Genomic DNA, 25,709 nt, shown 5'->3' with positions numbered 1-25,709 from the left:
ATATATAGTCCCCCTCAGCACAGGATCTCCTAGTGAGGAGGACTTCAATGATCTGTTTTAATTTTATATATATATTTTATTTCATGTGCCATACAAAAATGTACCTAATTATTTTAAAAAGTAACTAAATAAAAAAAAAATAAAAAATAAAAAAAATAACTTTTCCCTGAAATTCTCTAACCATCCCCCCCCCCCCTTCCATGGATACTAAGGACGGGTTGTTTCGGAGAATTTGAACAATTCTTTAAATTTCAAGGTTAATTTGCAAGTTCTGTGAATGTCCTATTCAAGTTCTGTTATCATATCACTACTAGCCAGTTTTTGACAGAACTGAAATAATAACGACTTGAAAAGAACCTTCACAGAACTTAAAAATTTGAAGAATTGTTCAAATTCTCTGAAACAACTCGTCCTAATTTTTACGTAGGGAATCATCCTTCGAATTTCCCTTTGACGATTTCATGGGAAATTATTCTTCTTAGAAATTTTCTAACAATTGAGATGCGGCGCTTACATCCTAACATCAAGTTCAGTTCCTCTTTCATTAACAAAGATTTACCACCGCGTATTTATATAAGCAGAATGTTTTTGTGTTAATTTAGTATGTTTTTCAATCCCGCACAAGTTTTGCCGAAATTCCACGGTATTGTGGGATTGCATACCCAAATCACAGGATTTGTCTTCCCCATTAAATAAAATATTTTTGAAGCTGATATAAATGTATTAGTAGGAAGCAGAAAGTCTAATAAACATCGAATTTTCCGTGAGTCAAACTAATTTGGGAACATTTTACACAGATCTGATACCAGACATGCATTATACCAGAGATCCTCAACAAGTTCACAGAATAATAAACCCGATGAGTTTTTACAGGGAAAGATTTTAAACCAATCTAAATACTCGAAAAGATTACATATTCGGTATTATTCTTTAAATTAATAAAACACCTTACGCATCCAATTTTAGGAAAAACGTATATGCAAATAGAGTAGTAGATGCTTGGAACAAACTTCCATCGGTGTCAAATGTCATCGGTGCTATTTATATACAATTTAAAACAACTCAATTATTGTGAAATCAGATATGAGCACATCAGCATTATTTGATGATGTGGGCCTCACTGGGTGCTTTACACCTGCTGAGGCCCCCATTATACAATCTAAAACAATATATAGTGTTTAAATATTGAAGACAATATTAGTGATTCTTAAACGCAAATCTGAAACAGAAAAATCAGAAAAGGAAACGGTCACATCTGGGACTCGAACCCAGGACCCTTGTCTTTCCGGGACAATGCTCTACCAACTGCGCTAATGGGACCCTATCCTCATCGGTCACTTTTAACTGTATCATACTTCGAATAAGAACTACCAACGTTGTCTTCATTTTTTCACCGCACATTTTTATTGGCAACTATCTTTATGTATGATCGCAAGATTCAACCCGAACTAAATGCAATCCTAGACAGCGTCTTATAGATAAACCTATCTTATTGTTTTTATTTTTAATGTGCGACATCTATTGACTTTTTCTGCAAGTCTAGAAATGAATTATTATTTTTCGGAATAACTTATTGAGTAAAACCTCAAATTATAATATTTAAATATTGAAGACAATATTAGTGATTCTTAAACAGAAAAATCAGAAAAGGAAACGGTCACATCTGGGACTCGAACAAAGTCGAAGTCAATAGATGTCGCACATTAAAAATAAAAACAATAAGATAGGTTTATCTATAAGACGCTGTCTAGGATTGCATTTAGTTCGGGTTGAATCTTGCGATCATACATAAAGATAGTTGCCAATAAAAATGTGCGGTGAAAAAATGAAGACAACGTTGGTAGTTCTTATTCGAAGTATGATACAGTTAAAAGTGACCGATGAGGATAGGGTCCCATTAGCGCAGTTGGTAGAGCATTGTCCCGGAAAGACAAGGGTCCTGGGTTCGAGTCCCAGATGTGACCGTTTCCTTTTCTGATTTTTCTGTTTCAGATTTGCGTTTAAGAATCACTAATATTGTCTTCAATATTTAAATATTATAATTTGAGGTTTTACTCAATAAGTTATTCCGAAAAATAATAATATATAGTGTATTTGCGGCACGTTCCAGAGCGGAAGGTACTTGCCCTGGCGTATTAAATGTTATGTAATTACCTTCACTACAAATAAAATCAAATTTGACCATAATTATCATATAGCTGGCCAACTACTAAAAAAAGTTACACAAATTTAGTAATATCATAACACTTAAAATATTGTATTTTTCTTATGTTCGCAGTCATCTTGAATTCTCTTCTCCCATATGGAATCCTCAATATAATATTTACATAAATCGCATTGAAGCCATCCAAAGCAAAATTGTCCATCATTTAAATTTCAAATTAAATTCAAACATTGACATAAACAGCTCGATGGACCTTTATGGACTTAAGCCATTAAAAACTATAAGTGACTCCGCCGATATAATATATCTCCATAAAATTATTAATGGCTTTATTGATTGTTCTCCCCTTCTGTCTGAAATTAATTTTATAGTCCCGAGCGTTAGAACTAGAGAAAAATCACTTTTTCATCTCCATAAATGTTCTACTAATATCAGACAAAATGCGTTTATATTCAGAGCCTGTAGTGTATTTAATAAATTTTTTAATGATATGGACATATTCACATGTAATTTAAGAACCTTTAAAAGAAATGTAATAACTAACATTAAATAATTTTAAATATTCTACTGGAAGTTATCATGTTGTTGCTTTGAATCCTTTCCAGTTACTTACTTTCCAATTTATACTCATGTGTATCGAACGCATTACGCAATGCTACCCAAAGGCCGCAAAGCAGATGTCTGACCATGGGAGGATAAGAAAGCTGTATTTACCCGGCCGGCGAGTACTGAGCACAACGAGCGCTCGGACACAGTATTTACGTGGTATCCCCTCCCCGGCTGGAGAGCATTGGGCACATCGCAAGCCGTGGACCCAGTATTTACGTCGCATCCCCTCTCCTTTACCCAGGCGAAGCAACGCCAAACACTGAACAGCGTTGGTCAGCCAATCAGCGCAAAGCCTAGAAATATTTCTCTTTTCATACATAATTGCGCAAATTAATGTTAGATTTGCGTGAGTCTCGCCGCCATAATGCAAAATAAAAATATACAGGTTGAAAGGCTGGACTCGCGTCTATGTTGTAAAGTAATATTGAAATATGTAAACATTAATATTAAGTAGTTATAAGGATTTCCTCACACCAATGTCGGTCTGAGGACCCACTGATTCATATTGTACAATTTATTATAAAAACATTAAAAATGCTAGGGAAAAACAGTTTTCATGAGATGAAGCGGCGTAAAGAGTACTATTGAATAAATAATTTTAATATTGACTATTAAAGTCATATGAAAACACACGAAGCTGCACAAAAATGCACCTCGTTTACGCGGGGCGTTTCAGACGCGCACACACCGATGTGTGCACGCCCCCGCTAGTCCTATATATACCGCGCGTAAAGCGATCTCAAGTCTCTCTCTTCCGACATCTACTCTGACCGCTTCACTCTGGACTGCTTCTCCCGCTGGAACTACTACAACCGCCTTTGACTTCTGACCTCTCGCTTCCTTGGACTACCTACTGCTCTCTCCTTGGATACACGACATCACAGCAACCGGAAAAGGCCCTGAACATAAAGCAGCTCACCGACTAGAAGATTCAGCACCCCTTATTTACAGTCAATGTAAAGGACTTGCGTCTGATACACTCATGTGTTCAATTTAGTTGTAGGTATACCTACATTTATTATATTGTTATTATTGCTATTGTGTAGTGCTTTTATTGATTGCTGTTGTGTTGAAATTTTACAATACATTATGTTTTGAATTTTAGCTGGTTATTAGTATATCAGTAAACTTTAAATTTTTGAAATTATTAGTTATTAGTATATCAGTTAACTTTAATTTTTTTAAATTTAGCTGGTTATTAGTATATCAGTTAACTTTAAATTTTTGAAATTATTAGTTATTAGTATATCAGTTAACTTAATTTTTTTTTAATTTAGCTGGTTATTAGTATATCAGTTAACTTTAAATTTTTATTTATTTGTGTTCTTACATCTTCTATTATTTTTATTTATTATTTACAATATTGTATTTTTTGTAAATCTCTCAGGCCACGGGTACAGAACCCTTAGGTTTTTTTTTAATATTCTTTATAATTTTATGTGAAAATCTGTTATTGGATTTTATCTTTATTATTTAGTTTATTTTTATATATGTTAATAATCTGTTGATTTTCCCAAATAAATAAAATAAAAAATTAAATAAGACCACCATTCAGAATTCAAAACTTGCTTGAAATAGCTTTGGCCGTGTTTGGTGACCAGATCTGAATAGCCAGTTACTTCATCACATTCCTCTTCTCCATCTACTTCCCCTCCCCACTACCTTCAGCCCCATAACATACCATAATTGGGGATTCCATAGTCTCATTACGGTTATATAGCTCCAGACGGTTGGGAGCGGTTGTGACTCTTATGCGGTTTAACAAAAAACAAAAACTTTAACCAACAATTCCTGAGCATATTTACTGTCCGATGATATTTTGGTGTAATTAACAACAAAAATATATTTTTCTATCACGTGTCGCTACTGATCAGACTGATGTTCAAAGATATCCGATTTTTTTGCGCATTTTGTTCGTAGGGCATTAAAACATAGTCTACGACTTCTGACGGGGACTCAATGTATGAAAATTGCCTTTTGTCTGTGAAGACTGGTTTTACAGTTGAATCGCATGAACTTTCCATCCGGTAAGACCATATTGTAGATGCGATTGGCCCAAGGCGTAATCAATTTTAATTAGTTCTTCTACAGGGTTTTCCAATAAGAGGTGTTATTTTGATATTCAAAGAAACTTTTCCCGTAAAAGATCAACGGTTTCGTTGCTTGTGTGGCACGTAGCGCCGTCTTGTTGAAAGTTAACGTTGTCCAAATCAATACCATCCAATTCCGGCCATAAAAAAATCATTAATCATCTCTCGATAGCGTGATCCATTCACCGTAACTGTTGCTCCAGCCTCATTTTCGAAAAAGTAAGGTCCAATGACACCGCCGGACCATAAACCGCACCAAACAGTCACACGTTGAGGATAGAGAGGCTTTTCAACAATAACTCTTGGGTTTTCCGAGCCCCAGATGCGACAATTTTGCTTGCATATGATTCACTCAAGTGAATTTTAATAATTTCAATGCGCTGTTGAAGCATGTATTGTTCCATTTTTATTAATGACGTAGTTTCTACTTGTCAAATGTCAAAAAATGACAGCTTCAAAAGTAACATCTATCGAAATACATTCAGCATAAATTCCTAAGATTCATTAACTAAATTCACTCAAGATGATTTTTCGATGGAATTCTAACAATTAATAATAGTGAATTTTAATAATTTCAATGCGTTGTTGAAGCGTGTATCGTTCCGTTTTTATTAATAGCGTAGTTTGTACTTGTCAAATGTCAAAAAATGACAGCTTCAAAAGTAACATCTACCGAAATAGCGGGCTATTCAAAATAACACCTCTTATTGGAAAACCCTATATGTATCTAAAATGTTGCTTATTGTTTTGAAAAATATAAGAATACTATATGAATATACTTTTTTGGATGCGAGGACTACACTTTTCACAGAACTACTTGTTTTCTTATGTTAGGTTAGTAAATCACAGCCCACAGTTTAACGAGCTTTGTGTTTATTATGAAGCAGACGTCGCGTCTACTGTCTGTTCCCTGCACTATACAATATTAGGTAAGTACCTACATATGCACACTATTTACAGGTAAGTCGAGACTAGTACCTGCTGCTGTAGGTAGCCAGGTACTGAAGGGTACATCGGTACCTGTCTGTACTCTGTATGTAGGTACCGCGGCGGTGTGGATTATAGATCGAGTATCTATCTGGCTATGGCGGATTGTGCTACTCAGTGGCAATGCAAGCTGCGCCCCATTATTATTTAAAACGGTGCATTCGCTTCGCTCCATTATGACATAACAGTTCCGGCGAGGGGAGGTAAAGTGTAAAGCCATACAGCTGATAGCCCCCTCGCAACCTCTCACTCCCTCTTACAAACTGCGCAAGTAACAGAGAGGGAAGTTATCATAAAGCTTTCGGCGGCAGGGCCATAAAGGTATCGAGCGTCATACCACGCATGCGCACAAGCACGATAATATTATTAAAAGCTCATAACCTCTGCCTTGAATGTTTACTGTTTATGTTCCGGAGTTAGACGGTGAATGTTGTTTTTCTGTCAGTGCTACCGGTAATGTCCTGCCGCTGAGAGCTACGTTTTAACCTCTCTTTCTGTTATGAAGTCTCTATTCCCTCGGAGGGATTACCTGGAGGGGTCTGAACGCGATAGTGTAGTTGACGCACTCGCCTCGCTTTACCGTTGTTCACGTAGCCTCGCCAGCGCTCCGTACAGTGTCGGTGTTTTGTGACAGAGTCACCCAACACCGTGTATCGGGTAATGGGCTTACTGGCGATGAACCACCAAAAACAATAACAATCTAAACAACAACAGTGCCAAACTGAAGTGAAGAAGTGGCACTTTTAAATAGAATTCCTCGTGAATATAGAACAGTATTTCTGGTGTTATCAGAAATCTTTCTGAAAGAAGTGAAGTCATTTATAGGAACATATATAAGAACACTGCCAAGGAACTCACCGTTAGTGTAGACCAGTTAGTATTACATGTGTTATTTTTATGAGACAAATTACAAATTATAACGAAGCTATCACTGGAACGCCCGAAAGAGATGAGTCCTTTATAAGAGAACCCCTGAAAAAACCTCCTCACTGACAAAGACAACAACTCACTGTGAATGAAGAGCAGCGGGTATTACATATGTAGTTTATAAGAAATGGGAGAAAGATCAACGTAGACACGACTGGAAGAGGTGAATACTTTGATCAGAACACCCTGGGAAAAGATCCTTTCTTTGTCAAAGACACTAAATACACCATGAGTATAAAGCAGTATTAAATAGATGAAAGAGGTGAATTCGTTGATCAGATAAACTTTCTGAGTGTGATGGAGTGGCAGGAGAGAATCTGCGGGCCCCGTTTGCTGCGTTGCGGTGCCACCGGGCCCCCTCTCCCCACAGCCCAAGCGCTACGCCCCGCGCCCATCATCGGGCTGTACTTCCCCTGGGCGGGCGGGCAGCAGTTCACGGAGCAACTGTGCGCTCTGCACGCCGCGCTGCCCGGCGCGCTGGAGATCGTGCACGTGGCGTGGGCATCGCTCAGTGCCTCCGTGCAAGGGGACGAGGAAGACCCTGAAGCCTTCTTAAGTGATATTCAAGAGCTGCCCTGGTGCGCTGTTCCCTTAGAAGACGTCGAAACCCGAGTGAGTACACCCCAATTCCTTCAGCCTCACGACAACCTCAATGCAACACTAACCACACATACCTCCCTCAAAGCAACACTAAGCCCAGTTGTTTCGCAAAAAATTGCATGTGACATCAAATGTCCATTCGCTCCATTTTTTCCCCTTTTAAGTTCCCCGTTAAACACCGATTCTAGGTTTGTTTTTTTATCAACAGAAAAAATTGTATTTTCCTATCCGTTACCACTTAGATTCTAATAAAATTAAGAAAGGACGTAAAAGGAAATCTTTTAAAGATGACATTATTTTTGCACACGGACTACATAGTTTGGAACACCCGCCCGCATTCCCCTCTTATCCCGCATATGATGCTGAAGGACCTCACAAAGGAGGCCCTGAGAAAAATTATTTCCCTCAGGGCCTATGTCGTCTTTAGGATGCTGTGTGAGGGTCTTTTTTAAGGAAAGGGAGGAGAGAAAGTTCTGGGAAGGTAAAAGGTATGAGGTATGAATATATTCCTCACACTACGGCGCAAGGCGATGCAAGGTATCCCCAAAGCAGCCACGCAGCTGGTGGGCAAGCGTATCCTGAGCACACCTCACGGGCACCCCTGATAAATCACAATTGTATCACTTCAACTGCTGACCCTGTACAAATCGCAAGTGCGCCCTACTGTCGAATTTGGCAGCCATCTCTGGTCCGGAGCCCCTAAATACCTGAAAAAAACCCTTGACTCTGTGCAGAAACGTGCGGTCCGTTTGATAGATTCCCCAATCTTAACAAACGGACTGCAATCTTTAGAGCACAGGCGTCAGGTAGGTATGCTGTCCTTGTTCTATTAGTATTACAATGGAAGATGCTCTGAGGAACTAGCGTCATTGATCCCTTCGGCACCGGTGCGTAGTCGGAATACACACCAAACGCGCGCCATTTGTACACGGTTGACATTTGTCACATGAGAACGGGTCGCTTCTACGATTCGTTCTTAAGTTCAACAGCTCGGCTGTGGAACGAACTGCCGGCCTATGTGTTTCCTCCCTCCTACAACATGGGACTCTTCAAGACCCATGTTCACTCCTTCCTCTCCACAAAAAGACCCTCCACACAGCATCCCCAAAGATGACATAGGCACTAAGGGAAATTATTTTCTTCAGGGCCTCCTGTGTAGAGTTAATATAAAAACTTGGGGTGATCTGTTATGTGATCGGTTTGGTTATCTAATAAATGGGTCCCGGGGCGGCGGTACCCAAATCTGCCTCCCAAATTGAAAAAATATCAATTCTGTTTAACCAGTTTCCCGCTTGTACCAGTAGTTCCCGGACACCATCTAGATAGGATATCGCAATTTTAAAAACTTCTATTTACTGTAGCGCCCTTGAGGTGATTTTTCACGAAAACGGCGCTATATAAATTAGCCAAATATTATTATTATTACAACATCTTTCAAAGACAATAAGCAGGCCACCAGCATTAAAACCCCAAGGGTCCTTTTGGTAGATATTTTTCCCGGCCTCAAAGGGACTCATGCTATCTAATTTTATATTACGGTGAGATATATGATTTAAACATTTTTAGAAATAGAGAACATCATTCTTTGTATTTGCATTTAAAAGATTACCATAAACGCTCACGAAAGTTTTAAAATAATTCTATGAAACAACATTTTGCATTATAAAATATATTTGCTTGCAAATATTTTCATGCTATCTCATTTTGTATCACGGTGAGATATATGATTTAAACATTTTTAGAAAGAGATAACATCATTATTTGTATTTGCATTTAAAAAATTACCAAAACAATTTATTTTTTTAAATAATTCTATGAAACAACATTTTGCATTTGAAAAATATATTTGTTTGCAAATTTTATATTAAATATGCTACAAAAAAAAGTGAAGTCACGATAGCTTTTATAATACTTTTTACTAATTGAATGTGTTTTTTTTAGTTTCACGCAAAGTAGTAATTACAGATTACACGATAAAAAACTATCGGTAATCGACTTTAAAATCTTTATCTATGTTTGCGTTCAAATTTTTATATTTTTAATTGAATATTTCGATTTGTAATAATAAAATCTTTCATCTGCCTTCAAAAATAGTTTTATTTGTTTATTTTGAAATATGTTCAAACACAGCGAATCTATTTGAAATTGAACGTCGCGCGTCGGCGAGATTATTTGAAGATATGATATTATTTTGTTACGGTCCGGAGGTGAAACGGAAACACCGAATAAACTAAATCACAGATGAATTTACTATGATTCTATGTTTGACTTGACGGAGTTTATGTTGTTCTTAGACGCGTCTAATCCGCCAGCACCGTGTGAAAGCTGGTGCCCCCACACTGGTGCTACTGGGGCCCGATGGGGAGCTCAGCCGGCCCTCGCTAGACCAGCTGCTGCAGCCCGAGGGATTCCCCTGGAGACCTCGCACCATCCCGCAGGTAGGCTAGACCTCTCGATCCAGAGTCAAGGATCTTAGCGATCTGCTAAGGATATCTCAAAAGTGACAAGCGAAATATGCGGTAATTGACGTACATTCGATTATATTGACATACCTAGTATTTATTTATTTAAACGCCATAAAATGGCTTTTACAATGGAATGATACATCAGATTATAAGCATACAGTGGTACACAGGAGAATATTAGTAATAAATTACAGAACAAGTAATGTGTACACAAAAATATTATTGCATATGGTACGGTTGTTAATATAAGTGCAGTTAGACAATACATAATTAAAAGAAATATCTACTAGTGTAATAATAGTCGAATGAATACTAGGTTTGTATAAGACCTGACATATAACGAGGTATGAGGTGTTTATGATAGTAAATTCTATTAAGGTATAGAATGTTATAACAGAGAATATTTTATTTGAACAGAATTAATATGTATAGTAAAAAGTGACTTGTTAACATGTTTAATCTAGCAAATTATTATAATAGAGTAATTAGTACTGAGTTTATTGTTACCTTCAAAATTAATTCTACTTGGAATAGCTGGGCAGGTATCGCAATTTGGCTTTAATAATTCATGGCTGACAGCGATTTAATTTTTCAACAGCTTTTGAATAAGAAATAATATTTTTTAATAAAATAATACATATGATAGCCAACACTATAATATATCTGGAGCAAATAGTTTAGATGTGGTAAATATGATATAGGAGCCATGCAGAAGAATATTATCATTCCTATCATTGATTATTGTGATTTAGGTATGTAATTATAGCCTTCTTATAACTATATTCCGTGCAGTTGAATACATCTACTACTTCTGAGAAAACATTGCCAACTGTATGCAATCTAGGTATAAGGGAGTATCTAAAAGACTCAGTCCTGATATTGTTGTTGCACTTAAAAAGAATTTTGGATCGTCTAGTTCTTGTAGGTAAATGGAAGGTAATTAGACTTAATAAATAGGGGCTGTCTATAATACCATTAACAATTTAAAAATAAAAATCAAGTCGGAAAAAAGTCTTCTATCTGAGAGTTTTAATAAGTTTAGTTCTTTCATCAAATTATTGTAGTTATTGTTTCAATTGGTAGACCGAGTTTATAGTTAATGAATCTTAGGAATTTATGCTGAATGTTTTCAATGGAGTCAGATTGGATTTCGAAGTAAGGGGACAAGATTGAAGAATTATATTCGACTTGACTTCGAACTAAAGAAGAATATAAGATTTTTAATATTGAAATACAGGGTTTTCCAATAAGAGGTGTTATTTTGAATAGCCCGCTATTTCGATAGATGTTACTTTTGAAGCTGTCTTTTTTTGACATTTGACAAGTAGAAACTACATCATTAATAAAAATGGAACAATACACGCTTCAACAGCGCATTGAAATTATTAAAATTCACTTGTGTGAATCATATGCAAATCATCTTGAGTGATGAGGCCCATTTCCACCTCGGTGGCTTCATCAACAAGCAAAATTGTCGCATCTGGGACTCGGAAAACCCAAGAGTTATTGTTGAAAAGCCCTCTATCCTCAACGTGTGACTGTTTGGTGCGGTTTATGGTCCGGCGGAGTCATTGGACCTTACTTTTTCGAAAATGAGGCTGGAGCAACAGTTACGGTGAATGGATTGCGCTATTGAGAGATGATTAATGTTTTTTATGGCTGGAATTGGATGATATTGATTTGGAAAATGTTTATTTTCAACAAGACGGCGCTACGTGCCACACAAGCTACAAAATTACTGATCTTTTACGATTGAATATCAAAATAACACCTCTTATTGGAAAACCCTGTATTTCAAAAGTCTCTACCATTTATTTCATATTAAACTGTCACGCGTCGTGTGCTATTTCTAACAAAATTGAGTAACTGAGAGCTATTGTAATTAGTACATTATTATAATATCTTTGAGGAAATATATACAATTATTGGGTGACCGGATTACTCATCAAAATCACAATTCATCACACATTTAAAAAGTGATATAAAGTCATGAAAAGTGATGAAACAAAACAAGGTTACGTAGGTAAGGTTTTATGTTAGTTTTTTCATCGCTTTTAATGACTATATCTCTTATTAAAGGTGTGTTGAATTGTCACTGTGTTGAGTTATCATGGTACCTTTCTCCTTTCATCTGTTTCTCGTCCCCTCTCCCTTCACCCCCCCTCATTGACTTCGGACAGTAGGGAGCAGTTGTGAGTATTTTGAAAAAAAGTAATCACATAAAAATAAGTGCGAAAAAATTTTGCCGGGTTTTCGAATTTCGTACTAAATTGGGATGGCAGTAATAAATAATCGCATCGCGCTAAAAGACTCCCGCTAAGAACTGAGTTTGAATATAATTTATTTTTTTACCGTTCCCGCCTTTAGTAACGGTCTGCGAAAAGAAGCCGTATGAACTTACTTTTCTAATTTCAAATAAAAATAATCGCTTATTATCATTCTTTGTCATATTCTATTTTCGAACGTTCACAATATGAACATTATCTGGTCGATACGTAAAGCGTGGTTCACACGCGTTGGTGGATAAAATTATTTGTTCGATGCGTCATACATAAATGAGCTTATTTGTATTTCGCATTTCACTGAGAAAGAAACTGGATGCCTGTTATTGGATTTCAAATTGAGAATATATATGTTAGGTTTGGCTCCTATTGTCACGTGCTTTCCTTTTCCAATTTTCCACAGTACCTACCTTTCCTAACCAGCACTATTTAGTTTGAAACTATTTGAAAAATGGAACAGAAGAAAGTGAGAAAATCGAGTTATTTTATTTTGTACTAATGAGAAAGATAGGGTTTATTTATGAATTGGTGTTATTCAGTAGAGTTTTTTTTGTGTTTGTAATTGTCTTTTCGTGATCATTATTACACTGAGGCGCACTCTGAATAATTATTGTCGTGGTTTCCAAAAAAATTATGACGAGGCAATAATTGTGTGTCCGAATTCCGCCAGCAGATTTTCTCATGGTAAATGCTGTTGTTATACTATATTTACTTTCACCCAATTCCATCAAGCAACATTGTCGTCAAATTTAGTGTTTAACAGTCCACTTTACAAGTTCATCAGAAACTCTATAATTCGCATGCAATTTCGGATGTAACACCGAACCAACTTGATCTGTTCTATGATCTATTTTAGTGGTTTTCAAAGTGGAGGTCGCTGATTTTTGAGTTGTCGATAGAACGATAGCCATTATTTTTTCAAACCTAATACTAACAAAACGTAATATTGGCTATCTATTTTTATCTGATCACAGATCCTAGAGGGTGTCCTCCTGGAGCGCTGCAGTGACCTGCAGCCACAACCCTCGTTAACCTACAACGACTTACCGGAGACCTCAATTAAGGCATTTTACTTCGGGGCTCATTGGGTGAGTGTTAACCTAATATTTCACTGGAGAAGTAATTCGGGATCTTTGATTATATAAATGTCTAGATAGAGTGTCGCACTGTTATTCCAACAGAAAGAACAGGCCAGATTTGAAATACTTGTGTGCGTGTCACGCACACAAGTATACGCAACCTATATCGTTGACGTAAGCGCTTAACGTCACTGTAGGCGTATTGAGCGATACCAGCTCCCTAGTATTTCCCAAAAAAGTTGGGAAAAAATATGTTTCGATTTTGCGGGACCTATAATTCGTTTAATTTTGAATTCATTTAAGTAAGATAGTTTTCTACATGAATATAATGAAATAAATGAAAAGAAAATCATTGTTAAAAGAGATTTATTTTTATTTGATTATTTTTAACAAATAAACAAGAAATACGGAAAATAAGAAAGATACATTCCTAGACGCTGCCAAATGGCCGGCAGGTATCGCTGTGTCTAAATTTAAATTTTTATCATCATCAATTAAAGAAGGTGGCCCACAACCAGGTAAATCTATACCTACCTAAAAATATATAGGATCATTAGGTATTCTGTAAAATATGCATGAATAAAATTAAAAGTTTACTTGATACTTCACCAAACAAACCTGTCACATTTTTTTGTAATTTTAATAGATAAACAAATTTAGAATTCATAACTTTTTTAAATATATTGTCAACCCGAAGAATTTACAAACACTTAAACACAAAGACAAACTTTCACAATTATAATATTATTATATATAGTGTACTTTGGGTAATTATTAAAACCTATTTTAAAATTAACAACGCACTCATGGGAATTTTTTTTATTTACTAGATTCTTATATTTCTTAAAGATATGAATCATTTAAATTTACTGAATTTAAAGTTAATGTTCTGTATAAATAGAACGGCGTCATTTACGCCTTGCAATTTTTACCTTATGTGGGTATTTTAATTTGAAGAACAGGCAACCCTGTAAACAATGCGTCAAAATATGGCGTTCTCAAGACTAAATTACACTATTAAAACTGAATTGTTTCTTTAACTAAATGGTTATTATATGGCTTTGAAAAGGTATTTTACCTACGATAGGTAACATTTTTAGTTATTTTCAATCGTCCTTTGTAATTTCTGCACACTGTTATAGCGCAAATCGTCATTTTCAAATGTCACACAACACGTGTTTACCGCACAGCGATAGTTTCACAACTGAACGGACTGAACGAGCTTATCAGCCAACAGTTGGCCGATATTTTTTTTGGCGTTTCGTCGCTCGAACGCTCAATCTAGACATTTATATAATCAAAGTTCGGGATATTACTTCTCCAGTAGTAAGATTCCATACAGATTTTAAAAATATTTTTAAGTGTTTTATTTTTTTTAAATAATATATTAAACAAAAGCGAATGTGTTGATATCCACGACTGATTGTCGATGATTATCGATGGGAACAGAAAATCATAGTATATATAGGATGTCGTGCTTAAAAATGAGATAAAGTGCTGTGGAAATTGTATAAAACGTGTTGATTTAATTTTAAGACGAGACAATACCTTAAAATAGAGCCATAATCAAAGACGTAAGTTTAAAAAAAATATATCTTTTATTTTATAGATTTTTAAACATTTAAATTTTCAACTACCATACTAGGCCATCGCCCGTGTTATGGTAACCATACAAATTATACAATGTGAAAATAATAAAAAGTTTTAAAATAATATAAAGGTAAAGATACAATATACATATATATTTTTTAATTAATTTTTTGAAATAGTTTTAAGAGGAAGCTACAAGCCAAAAATTTGTATATTCTTGGTATACCTATCGTAGGTAATAGGCATTAAAATCGCTTGACAAACGTAGTATAGAAACGTTCGATTTCAAGCAAAAAGCTGGTTTTTACTTATTGTGTAAATAATTTTATAAGAAAGCAAAAAAGTTAATCAAGTGAAACTGTCACAGATAATCTTAGCTATAAAACTGTATTTTTAAAAAGTTGTTTCCTTTGTGCGTTCATACATTTCTATTGAAAAAATATTTTTTGTAGTAGTTTGCATTTATATTTTTTATTGAGTGATTTATTATTTTATTTGTATTCTACTCAAGCGAAGCGATGGGAAAACCTTCAATTTAACTAAAGCATATTTTTTGGTTTTCATAATGTACACCAATTCGTTATAAAGATTAATCAAAATAGTGATTTGGAATTAAGCTTCGCCTAAAGAAGTCTTTACAAATTCTTTAAAGAATTCTCGTCCCCTTTCAAATATCCAACGTTGAACACTATTTCGGAATCATTAGTAGATGTACATTGGATTGGTGATGTGTTATATATATTATACATATGTGTTATATAAGTCTGCTATGTCTTCCATTTTTTGGTTTTTGTTGTGCGTTAATTATTAATGGTCAAGGTGATAAGATTTCTTCCTCATATCCAAGTACATGTTTACTGTAATGGTATGTCGTTTGCACCCTTAATTCATATTATAGGGGAGTCGTCGCTCTTTCTTAGTAAAATGTTTCCGTCCTTCGTCCATATATATTTGTATCCCAAAGCTTTTGTCGACTTTGCCAACCGCAGGAGCTGCTTATTTTGTTGGGTTAGCTTGTCATTGATTAAGATTTTCTGCGTTGAATCCGAGTATATTTCTTTAGGGGTGAGAATTTCTTTAATTTTTTTTTGTTTAATGACCTTCTCCTTTGCTTCTTTTGAATTGAAATGGATAGAAATAATTTGCTTGGCTGGATAGTTATAGCAGCTTATCAAAGAATTATTTTTTAATGGGTCGCTGCAGTCTAGGGCCGACATCAATAGTTCAATGAGTTGTTGTACGTTATCATTTTTCTTCAATTCGATTCCTTGTATTTCGATAGAATTTTCAAGCGCGCTCTGTTGGATATGATTTACAGATGGTTTGAGGTTTTTAACCTCTTTTTGCAATTCATCAATTTTCGCTTCCTTTTCTTTTTGGTGATCGTTTGTTTTTTTTTAATTTCTTTTTCAAAATCATCAGTTTTGCTCGAGCAGAATTCTACGCTCTTAACCAGGTCTTTTATATCGTTATTAATATAAAAAAATAGTTTATTTATGGTTTTTTATAAAATTTTGCAGTTGGAGATTAATTCTATCAGTCATTGTTTGTAATAATAATTCTTTGAAGCTTTCAAAATTTTGAACCATATAACTTTTTGGGGCCTTTTTTAAAGATGGTTTGACTTTGATATTGATAATTTTTATATATTTACATCATTTTTTATTAAATTAACACTGTAGTGACATCTATCGGCTTATTTCTAGTTTTTGAAAGATATTGATCGGTATGTGAGTGATTACGCTTTGTCCACTGGTCGATAGAAGTAAGACAATAATAAATCAAATCATTATTTAAATTATAACGAATGATTGATGTATTTTTTAAGTATCATTTTTTTATATTGTTGTTGAATGTATCAGAATATGATTTAAGGTCACATGGATTTGCCTTGAGGATCACTTTTTGCGTCTATTTAATAAATTAAACACCATTTGACACTGGATAATGTTATTGATCATTTTTAGGTAGTTAGATAAAGTTTTTAAATGGCATTTTATTTTATTTATGTTGAATTTATCAGCAGATGATTTGATGCAATTCGTCGCAGTGGGGAAACACTGTTTTTTTTAAATTTTACTATTGTTTTTGTTTTTTGTTTTTGCACTATTTTAAACTGAAAAATGGTGTTGACACATTAGATTTCAGAAGACCGTAAGGTTTTGTTGAGTAATTTTTTTGAATTGATATTATTGTTTATTCTAAATTAACTATTTTATTATTCACTACTAAAGTGTTTTTTTTCACTTGAAATGACTTAAATTTTAAAAAAAATCAGGAGATATTTTGACTAATTAGTAGATTAATTAATAAGTGAAGCAGCCGTGCACAAAAATATACGACGCCGGGCCTGGTGTATTCGACAGATTAATCTGCCCTAACAAATCTCTAAAATAAAGTGGGAATCATAACGACATAAATGATGACGTCGTGTAAAAACAATATACGGTGCGAGGTCCGGCGTAATGAACGGACCTACAGTCGACTTTGCCCTAGCAGGACTAGAAAATCGATCGTTTCGTGTTTCTTAAGCGATCCTTCGGGAAGTTTAGCTTACCGCTAATTTAATATTCGAAAAATGTTTTATACAATTTTCAAACCGTTTAACATAAAATATTTTAATGGTATGTTTCTGTTTTATTAATCTTAAATATAAATAACTTACATCTATAGGGATCCATCATCATCAGAAATAATTAAAATGTGAGCGTCGAGCAAACCCTCGTTAGTCTTATGTCGCCTTATGCTGCCCCCCGCATGCTCAAATTTCTACCGATTTATTATATGTTTCTCGTTAATTCTTTAAGTTTTTAAGTTCCAAAAAAAGTTATTTTTAAGATAAATATCTGTACATTTGTTATCCGAAACGTTAGTAGTACGAAATTTTGCGATAGAAAAAAATCGCAAAAATCGCTCCGAAAATTATTCAAAACCCGTTTTTTCTGTTATCTATATGATTAGCTCGAAAAAAATCACAGTGCAAATGCAACTCAAGCATTTGTCGAGAGATTTTTGCTCTATTCAAACGAGTCTATATTTTAACTAATTTCGCTTAATTATTATCGTTTTTCAATATTAGCGCTCTCCCTCTAACATTCGTCTTTACATATCTCCCTTTCAAACCATTTTTGGACGCTTACTACGGGGCCTTAAGGAGGATATAATCTAATATGATTTCCCTTTTAAAACGCCGATATTTTAATTTTTTTTATTATTATTTATTGCTTGCTTCAGTGCAATCCCGATGAGTTATAAAACTCATTTTAGGACGGGGGAAAAGTAAAAGTAAAAGATGGGAGCATAAGCGTGGGTAAAATTTTTTTACATAGGTATGTTGATAAATCAAAAATATAAGTACGAAAATGACAAAAATAGGTTCAGTAGAGCAAACACCACGAGAAAACAGAACAAAGAAACCAAAAGTACACTTATAAGGAAAAAGAAAGGAAGGAATTTTCAGAAAGGTGCTTAGTCGGTTACACAAAGGTAAACATAAATTATGGACGATTACAAATAAAGGGAAAAGAAAGGGAGAGAAAGGAGAACATTAAAAACATGACAAGAGATGTACGTATTTTCTTTTTTAAATGACCTTATAAAAATGCTGGCTGTTTTAATACATATCTGGAAGATAGTTGTATAGTGTCGAGGTAATAAAAGTTCAGAGTTTTTTTCCGGCGCAACATACTCCAGAAGAACTATTGGCAGGTAGTTCCTACAGACAGAAAAATAGAATAATCTATGATGACGCCTTCTAAGATAGTCATAAGGAACATCACGCTCTCCAAAACAGCTGATTTCTCGATGATGCCTCTTGTCTAGTGTTGGGTAAGACACAATATTAGAATGACTTTGTATGACGTAGTCAAATACTGAAATGAGGTGTTGAGGTGTCCCACCTCAAATGAAGTGAGGTGTCGTAGTAGTTTCCTATACGAGGGGGGGGAGGGGGTGGCTAGATAAATATATGCTCAGCGTCAAACACCTCATTCGACTGCATGTATTACTGTTATGAGTAGTGCTGCATCCCTCAACTGGCTTCAGACGGTTGGAACTCTTGTGCGGTATTCACAAAATAAAAACCCTTCACCCCTTGGCCCTTTATTCCAACTCCTTTACTCTTTACCTTTACTCCCTCTACGCACCTCCCTTCCCTTGGGAGCAGTTGGGTCCCACCCAGGCGTTGTGTGTTAAATTTCTCGGCTGGCTAAGTCCTCCATCACAACAAAAGCAACATTTAGTTCAATAATTAAGTGGTAGGAGATTTTCAAATATTGTCAGGTTATTGGTAACCCGGGAATGTTTCTTTTTCAAAAAAACTTCCCCTCCTCTCAAACCCCTCCCCATTGCACCTCATTGCACCTCACCACCTCACAGCTCTGATACAAAACGCGACATACCCCTCTCTTCCCTCCATCTCTTGCAAGGAGCGAAGTCCGAGCATACCCAGAAGAAAGTTCATTGGTAGTGCTAGTGATAGGTGATAGTTGCCGCACTCTCCCTCATGTAAACAACTCTCAAAAACGTTTTCTGAACCCTCTCCAACATGAGGGAGCCCTCCACCCAATGACTAATAAACTGTTTATTTTTTATGTTATAAAACCGTGAATGAGGATTCTTTATGAATTTAGAGGTCATTATTTAGTCATTGGGTGGAGTGCTCCCTCATGTTGGAGAGGGTTCAAAAACGTTTTCTGAACCCTCTCCAACATGAGGGAGCCCTCCACCCAATGACTAATAAACTGTTTATTTTTTATGTTATAAAACCGTGAATGAGGATACTTTATTAATTTAGAGGTCATTATTTAGTCATTGGGTGGAGTGCTCAATCATGTTGGAGAGGGTTCAAAAACGTTTTCTGAACCCTCTCCAACATGCGGGAGCACTCCACCCAATGACTCAATAAACTGTTTATTTTTTATGTTATAAAATCGTGAATGAGGATACTTAATTAAGTTAGAGGCATAGACTAAATTAGACTAGACACGGCATATTCATTTAAAAACATCCCCAACACAATTTTGGTTTGGTTCACATGCACATTTATGAAAAGGCCCACGCATTATGTCGCAATGCGAAATGGGCACTGTGAATTGCGTTTTACATTTTTTTGGTCTATTTTGCTTCTCAGCTATGCTGGGCAAGTTCATGTTTTCAATCACAAAAATAACCGAGTTCCAAATATTTAAATTTGAATTATGTCCAGATTACAACTCCTCTGACAACAAATTCTCCGTGGTTTCGCTTACGAGTTTGAACGCTTGAGTTTAAACAGAGTTGGGTTGTTAAGTTCATCTCCATATTTGTGACGTACGCTACGTGGCGTTATTTTTTAAATGAATTTAACTAGACAGGGCTAATCAAGTATAATACATCAATGGTTAGAGGTCATTATTTAGAATTTTTTTGAAACCCTCCTGTAATTGCATTTACATGCAGTAAGACCTATTTTGACCTGTTTATACGAGTAGTTGAACTATTTGGCGTGTACCCGGCGTTAAAAAATAGACTAGATAGATTCTTCCGGAAGGTTTATATGTATAAAGCATGGTTAATATATTTATTGAAAGTAGAGAAAAGTCGTGCAACGCCGCAACCGCTGATGTGTACCAGGCGATACTGGGGGTCATTCTTAGGAAATAAACATATACCATTCGGGACTTTTCTGTAGGCCTTTTTAAGATTTACAATTCCGCCATACATTATTTTCATGTACCTTCTGAGGTTTAGCCAGCGTTAGCAATGTAAGTGCCCGAAAATATTTTTTCACGACTTAATTACAAAACATCGACTTTTCTCTATCTTCTATAAATTTAATATGCATGTATTATATATGTAAACCTTCCGAAAGAAATTCTCTGCAAGATAGTGTCAATCATATCAAAATCTGTTTCGTATTTTGGAAGAACTTAGGGCACAAATATACTATTTTTTACTATTTAGAGATAAAAAGCTCGTGGAATCTTTTTCTAACCCACAAAATCACAAAAAGTGTCAAAAATGGCCGCCATCGATGCCACGGGAGGTTTAAAAGGTTAAAAAATATGACGCTGTGAGATTTTTCACAACACAACCAATACTCGCGTAAGAAAAGGGTTTTAGTAACAACTAGCTGACGTGGACCCGGCGTGGCTCGAATTTTCTCTACTTTCAATAAATATAATATCCATGTTTTATATATAAACCCTCCGGAAGAAATTTTCTAAATGCTAGTGGAAACCCTATCAAACTCCGTTGCATAGTTTAGAAGAACTAAGCGCACAAACGGACAGATGCGGATAGTGACTTTGTTTTATACTATTTAGAGATATCTGAATAATTTTAAACTCCATAATACCGACATGTGCCCAGTCTGGTAATTATTCCTAACAATCAAAGTTAGGTTAGGTTAGGTTAATGTATTATTCATTCATAATACTAAATATACACGGTGTCCGGAAACTACATCATGCAAAGAACCCAATAAAACCTTTTTTTCGGTCAGAGCATTTTATTTTTATATTTTTAAAAACATTTTTTTAAATTTTTCTTTGGCAACTAAAAGATAATAAAACTTTTGAAACCAACGCATTTAAAAGACATAAAATATTTTTATTTACATCAAATATTTTTAGTTACGAAACCTCAAATCAAAAAGGTTATACCTCAAAATTGTCTCCTAATATAAGATTGGATGGTAGATTTCAAAGATATCAGGAGAACGAGAAATGCTATGAGCAGTTCATACTGTGTGGAATTGTTTTGCCCAGTGTCGCCGGTTTTGTTCACCAATACTACTGCACACCTTCGCTTACGCTAAGGTATCCGCACTAATACATAGAACAGATTTCTGTGCGTACACGTCCCGATACCGTTCAAAGTACCCTAATTAGGTAGTACTCCGTTGTTAGGTTGTTTTGTGAAACCGGAGAGAAATACTAACAACGGCGTTGTTCTAGGTACGTACATAACAACTGGTTTTGGTTTCAGTGTCCGCCCTGCAAATCGCTTACCCCTCAGCTGGCAGAAACCTTTTCCCTCGTGAGGAGACGAGGCCACGACTTCCACCTCATCTATGTTAGCAGCGACAGGTCAGTTGTTCTGTGTTTATAGACAATAAATTGTAATATTCATAGAGCCTTACTAATATAAAAAACACTGCCCAACCGTTAAACGGTGTTTTAGTTACACTTTGAGTGAAGACTCTATAAGTTCTGTTTCGAAATCGTATTGTATGTGTGGCGTCAAGAAAAATCTAGATTAACTAATTAATAATAAACCGCTCGACCTACTTAGTACCTACTCCCGAATTATGTACCTGCAGTCGAAATTGAATCGTAAACAAAGCAACCTACGTACTGCAAGCACCTACTTGTCTATTGACGACAATAATATCGCAAGTCCGTCTTTCACATTACGAGAACTCGCCAGAAGGTTTGAGTCTACCGCCTAGGAATAATTGGTAAGGTTCCCGAAACACACAGATTGTGCGAGTGCCTAGGATTTAGTTGCCATTTAACTACCTGCTGTTGCCACCGGCTGAACAATATAAATAAGCCCGACGCAGCGAGCATATTATTAGTATTCAGTATTTACTATCGTCGGCTGCACCTACCTATTGTACTACGACCCAGTTTCGCGAGCATTCCATAGTATTTGTGCATAATAAACGTGAAATATTGCGATTATAAATCAGTTTTCAAGTTATCAATAAACGCTATACCTGAGTTGGAGAGATCTTTCATTTATACACCACGATAACCACATATGGTATGGTTTAAAAAATAATTCTAGAGTTAGCGCTAAAACACAACTAAACCGTTTTTTAAGCAATGTGTAACATTCCATGAACCCTATACGGCTGCTAAATTGTAAATTATAAAGGTTTTTAACGTACACGGTCGTATATCGGTTTCAAAAAATTTAAAACAGGTTAATTATTATGACCTTTAATGCAAAGCCGCCAATTCATGAACAACGTTTGTTAAAATAATTTTGAAAGTTGTAATTTTTCTCGGCTCCCCAAAACACACCAAAAGTATGATGTGTCGGGTCTGATATTACAGCGCGTTTACTTTTTTGTTCTAACGGGTGGACAGTTGATAATCAGTACCGAGACCAAGAACACATTGTAAAATGTCAGCATCTCGCTAGTCTCGTGACTATTGTTATTGTATTATACCAATGCGTAAAAATATTGCCATTTCATTATTATTGATTAAATTTGTACATGTTGTTGAAATCTCCCGATCTCCAAACGGTTTGTGCTGATGATGTGTGTTTGTGTTGCAGAAGTGAGGAGTCTTACCGTCTGGTGACGGGCGGCATGCCGTGGCTGAGCGTGCCGTGGGCATGCTCGGCAGCACGAACGGAGCTGGCTGGCGCGCTGGGCGTGTTGGGCATCCCCGCGCTGCTCGTGCTTGCGCCCGGGGCGCCGCCTGTGGACGCGCGCCCTTGGGCAGCCGGTGACCCCGAGGGCTTGGTTGGTCTTTATTTTATTTAAGATAATTAATGTAGACGAAAGACAGAGGTTCAACATAAAAAAATCTAAATCTAACCGTACAATAACTGTATACAACAATAAAAAGTAAAAAAAAAAAAAACAAAAAAGAGACAATAGAGTTTGAGTTAAGTGAAGTCAAATAAAAACAATTAAAGAAATTTAATAAAGTTCTGGGAACCATCGCTAAATATCTCCGGAATCTTGCTACTACAGTGGATTTATTTTTTTGTGAAACTACACAAGAGTCCCAACTGCTCCCAACCGTCTGGAGCCAGTGAGACTATGGCATCCCAATTTTGATATGTTGTGAGGCTGAAGGTAGTAGGGAAAGGAAGGATATGGGTAAGAGGAAGGTGGGGAAGCACCTGTCTATTCAGATCTGGTCACCAAAGACGGCCAAAGCCATTTCAAGCTAGTTTTAAATTAATAAAACGGTGGTCTCACAAAGAGGCGGTTCTCTTGTAAGTGCATTTGTGCATTGCACTGCTTGTCTTCAATCTTCACATAACTTACAGCAACACTCGATATACGATAGTACGCTCCAGTCACAATTCCCGCCAGGAGATTATTTTAGCTATCTTCTAGTATAACACTCACGTGCGAGCGCGATATGGCATATGGGTCGTGCACAAAGATATTCTTTGGTCGTGCATATTCAGATATGCACAAACCCATGTTTTACAATATTACTGAGATAGTATCGAGCGGTATCGAGACGGCTCGGTCTAGCCGAAACGATGACATGAGCGAGGCACATTACGCTCTTAACCTCAAATCACGTGTTAGAGCAGTGCAGATATATAACTCACCCCGTGCACTATCGACGCATGCGCGAAGCGTTTTGACGGCAAGTGAATTTTGCATCACTTTGATCATGTGTAATCCAATGAGTCTGGAGTGTATTCGTTTAGGATATTAATTTACAATTTATTTAAAGAAGTCAATATTGTTCCTACCAAATCATATCAAGCCGATATTGTGATGAAGCCCTTTATTTAAAAACAGTCAATATTGTCTCTACCAAATCACATCAAGCCGATATTGTGATGAAGCCCTTTATTTAAAGACAGGCAATATTGTACCTACCAAATCATATCAAGCTGATATTGTGATGAAGCCCTCTATTTAAAGACAGGCAATATTGTACCTACCAAATCATATCAAGCCGATATTGTGATGAAGCCCTTTATTTAAAGACAGGCAATATTGTACCTACCAAATCATATCAAGCTGATATTGTGATGAAGCCCTTTATTTAAAGACAGGCAATATTGTACCTACCAAATCATATCAAGCTGATATTGTGATGAAGCCCTCTATTTAAAAACAGTCAATATTGTCTCTACCAAATCATATCAAGCCGATATTGTGATGAAGCCCTTTATTTAAAGACAGTCAATATTGTCCCTACCAAATCATAACAAGGTGATATTGTGATGAAGCCGTTTATTTAAAGACAGTCAATATTGTCTCTACCAAATCATAACAAGGTGATATTGTGATGAAGCCGTTTATTTAAAGACAGTCAATATTGTCCCTACCAAATCATAACAAGGTGATATTGTGATGAAGCCGTTTATTTAAAGACAGTCAATATTGTCCCTACCAAATCATATCAAGCCGATATTGTGATGAAGCCCTTTATTTAAAGACAGGCAATATTGTACCTACCAAATCATATCAAGCCGATATTGTGATGAAGCCCTTTATTTAAAAACAGTCAATATTGTCTCTACCAAATCATATCAAGCTGATATTGTGATGAAGCCCTTTATTTAAAGACAGGCAATATTGTACCTACCAAATCATATCAAGCTGATATTGTGATGAAGCCCTCTATTTAAAAACAGTCAATATTGTCTCTACCAAATCATATCAAGCCGATATTGTGATGAAGCCCTTTATTTAAAGACAGTCAATATTGTCCCATCCAAATCAGTGTCAAATTAGTACAAGTGAACATAATAAATTGTTTATGGGCATATTAGTATTTTATCCTTTCTTGTTTTTAATTTACTTTTGCACACTTAGATAATTATTTTTGTGTCTATTTTGAAATTATTATAATTTTTGTTATTATTCTGTAATAAAATATCCATGTCAGTATGTAAATTTTTGGGCATCATGACTGTTTTATGTACCTAAATAAAATAAAACAATTCTCGACAAATTTTCTATTGAGAATATCATGTTTTAAAAAGACACGTTCATTGAACTGGAATTACAGACAGACAGATGGAATCCAGCCGAAATTTGTATTTTAATGCCTCTTTTTTTCACAATGTTTCACAGAATTTTCCATGGAAACCAGCACCCGTCTCCATCTTGTGCCAGTATTCTCTCGACAGGCTGAGCGACCATCCGGCCATCGTCCTGTTTGTAGGTGAGTGATCACCATTGTGTGAATATAAAATGAACGGTTACAAATGAATGG

At 35.8% G+C, this 25,709-nt stretch overlaps 1 protein-coding gene across 1 annotated transcript; it reads left to right on the top strand.

Annotated features, from left to right (window-relative positions):
• The first annotated feature begins 6,236 nt into the window (after positions 1-6,236).
• Positions 6,237-25,677, top strand: LOC149412760 (nucleoredoxin-like). The gene is made up of 6 exons (XM_089645519.1): positions 6,237-7,389; positions 9,672-9,815; positions 13,099-13,212; positions 21,763-21,863; positions 23,065-23,254; positions 25,568-25,677. The coding sequence occupies exons 1-6, from the start codon at positions 7,075-7,077 to the stop codon at positions 25,664-25,666; spliced, it is 963 nt and encodes a 320-aa protein (XP_089501645.1). The 5' UTR covers positions 6,237-7,074; the 3' UTR covers positions 25,667-25,677.
• Positions 25,678-25,709: the final 32 nt, after the last annotated feature.

Source organism: Hesperophylax consimilis, chromosome 22 (assembly GCF_061612785.1).
Source record: "Hesperophylax consimilis isolate HC1 chromosome 22, BYU_Hcon_1.0, whole genome shotgun sequence".
Taxonomy (NCBI): domain Eukaryota; kingdom Metazoa; phylum Arthropoda; class Insecta; order Trichoptera; family Limnephilidae; genus Hesperophylax; species Hesperophylax consimilis.
Note: the sequence above shows the minus strand (reverse complement) of the source record. Positions and strands in the feature narration are given on the sequence as shown.

Bases quoted from the DNA above. Each gene is read 5' to 3' on its own strand.
- LOC149412760 (XM_089645519.1), top strand. From the start codon at position 7,075: ATGGAGTGGCAGGAGAGAATCTGCGGGCCCCGTTTGCTGCGTTGCGGT. The intron at 7,390-9,671 runs GTGAGTACACCC...TGTTGTTCTTAG, and splicing joins TAGAAGACGTCGAAACCCGA to ACGCGTCTAATCCGCCAGCA. The intron at 21,864-23,064 runs GTCAGTTGTTCT...TTTGTGTTGCAG, and splicing joins ATCTATGTTAGCAGCGACAG to AAGTGAGGAGTCTTACCGTC.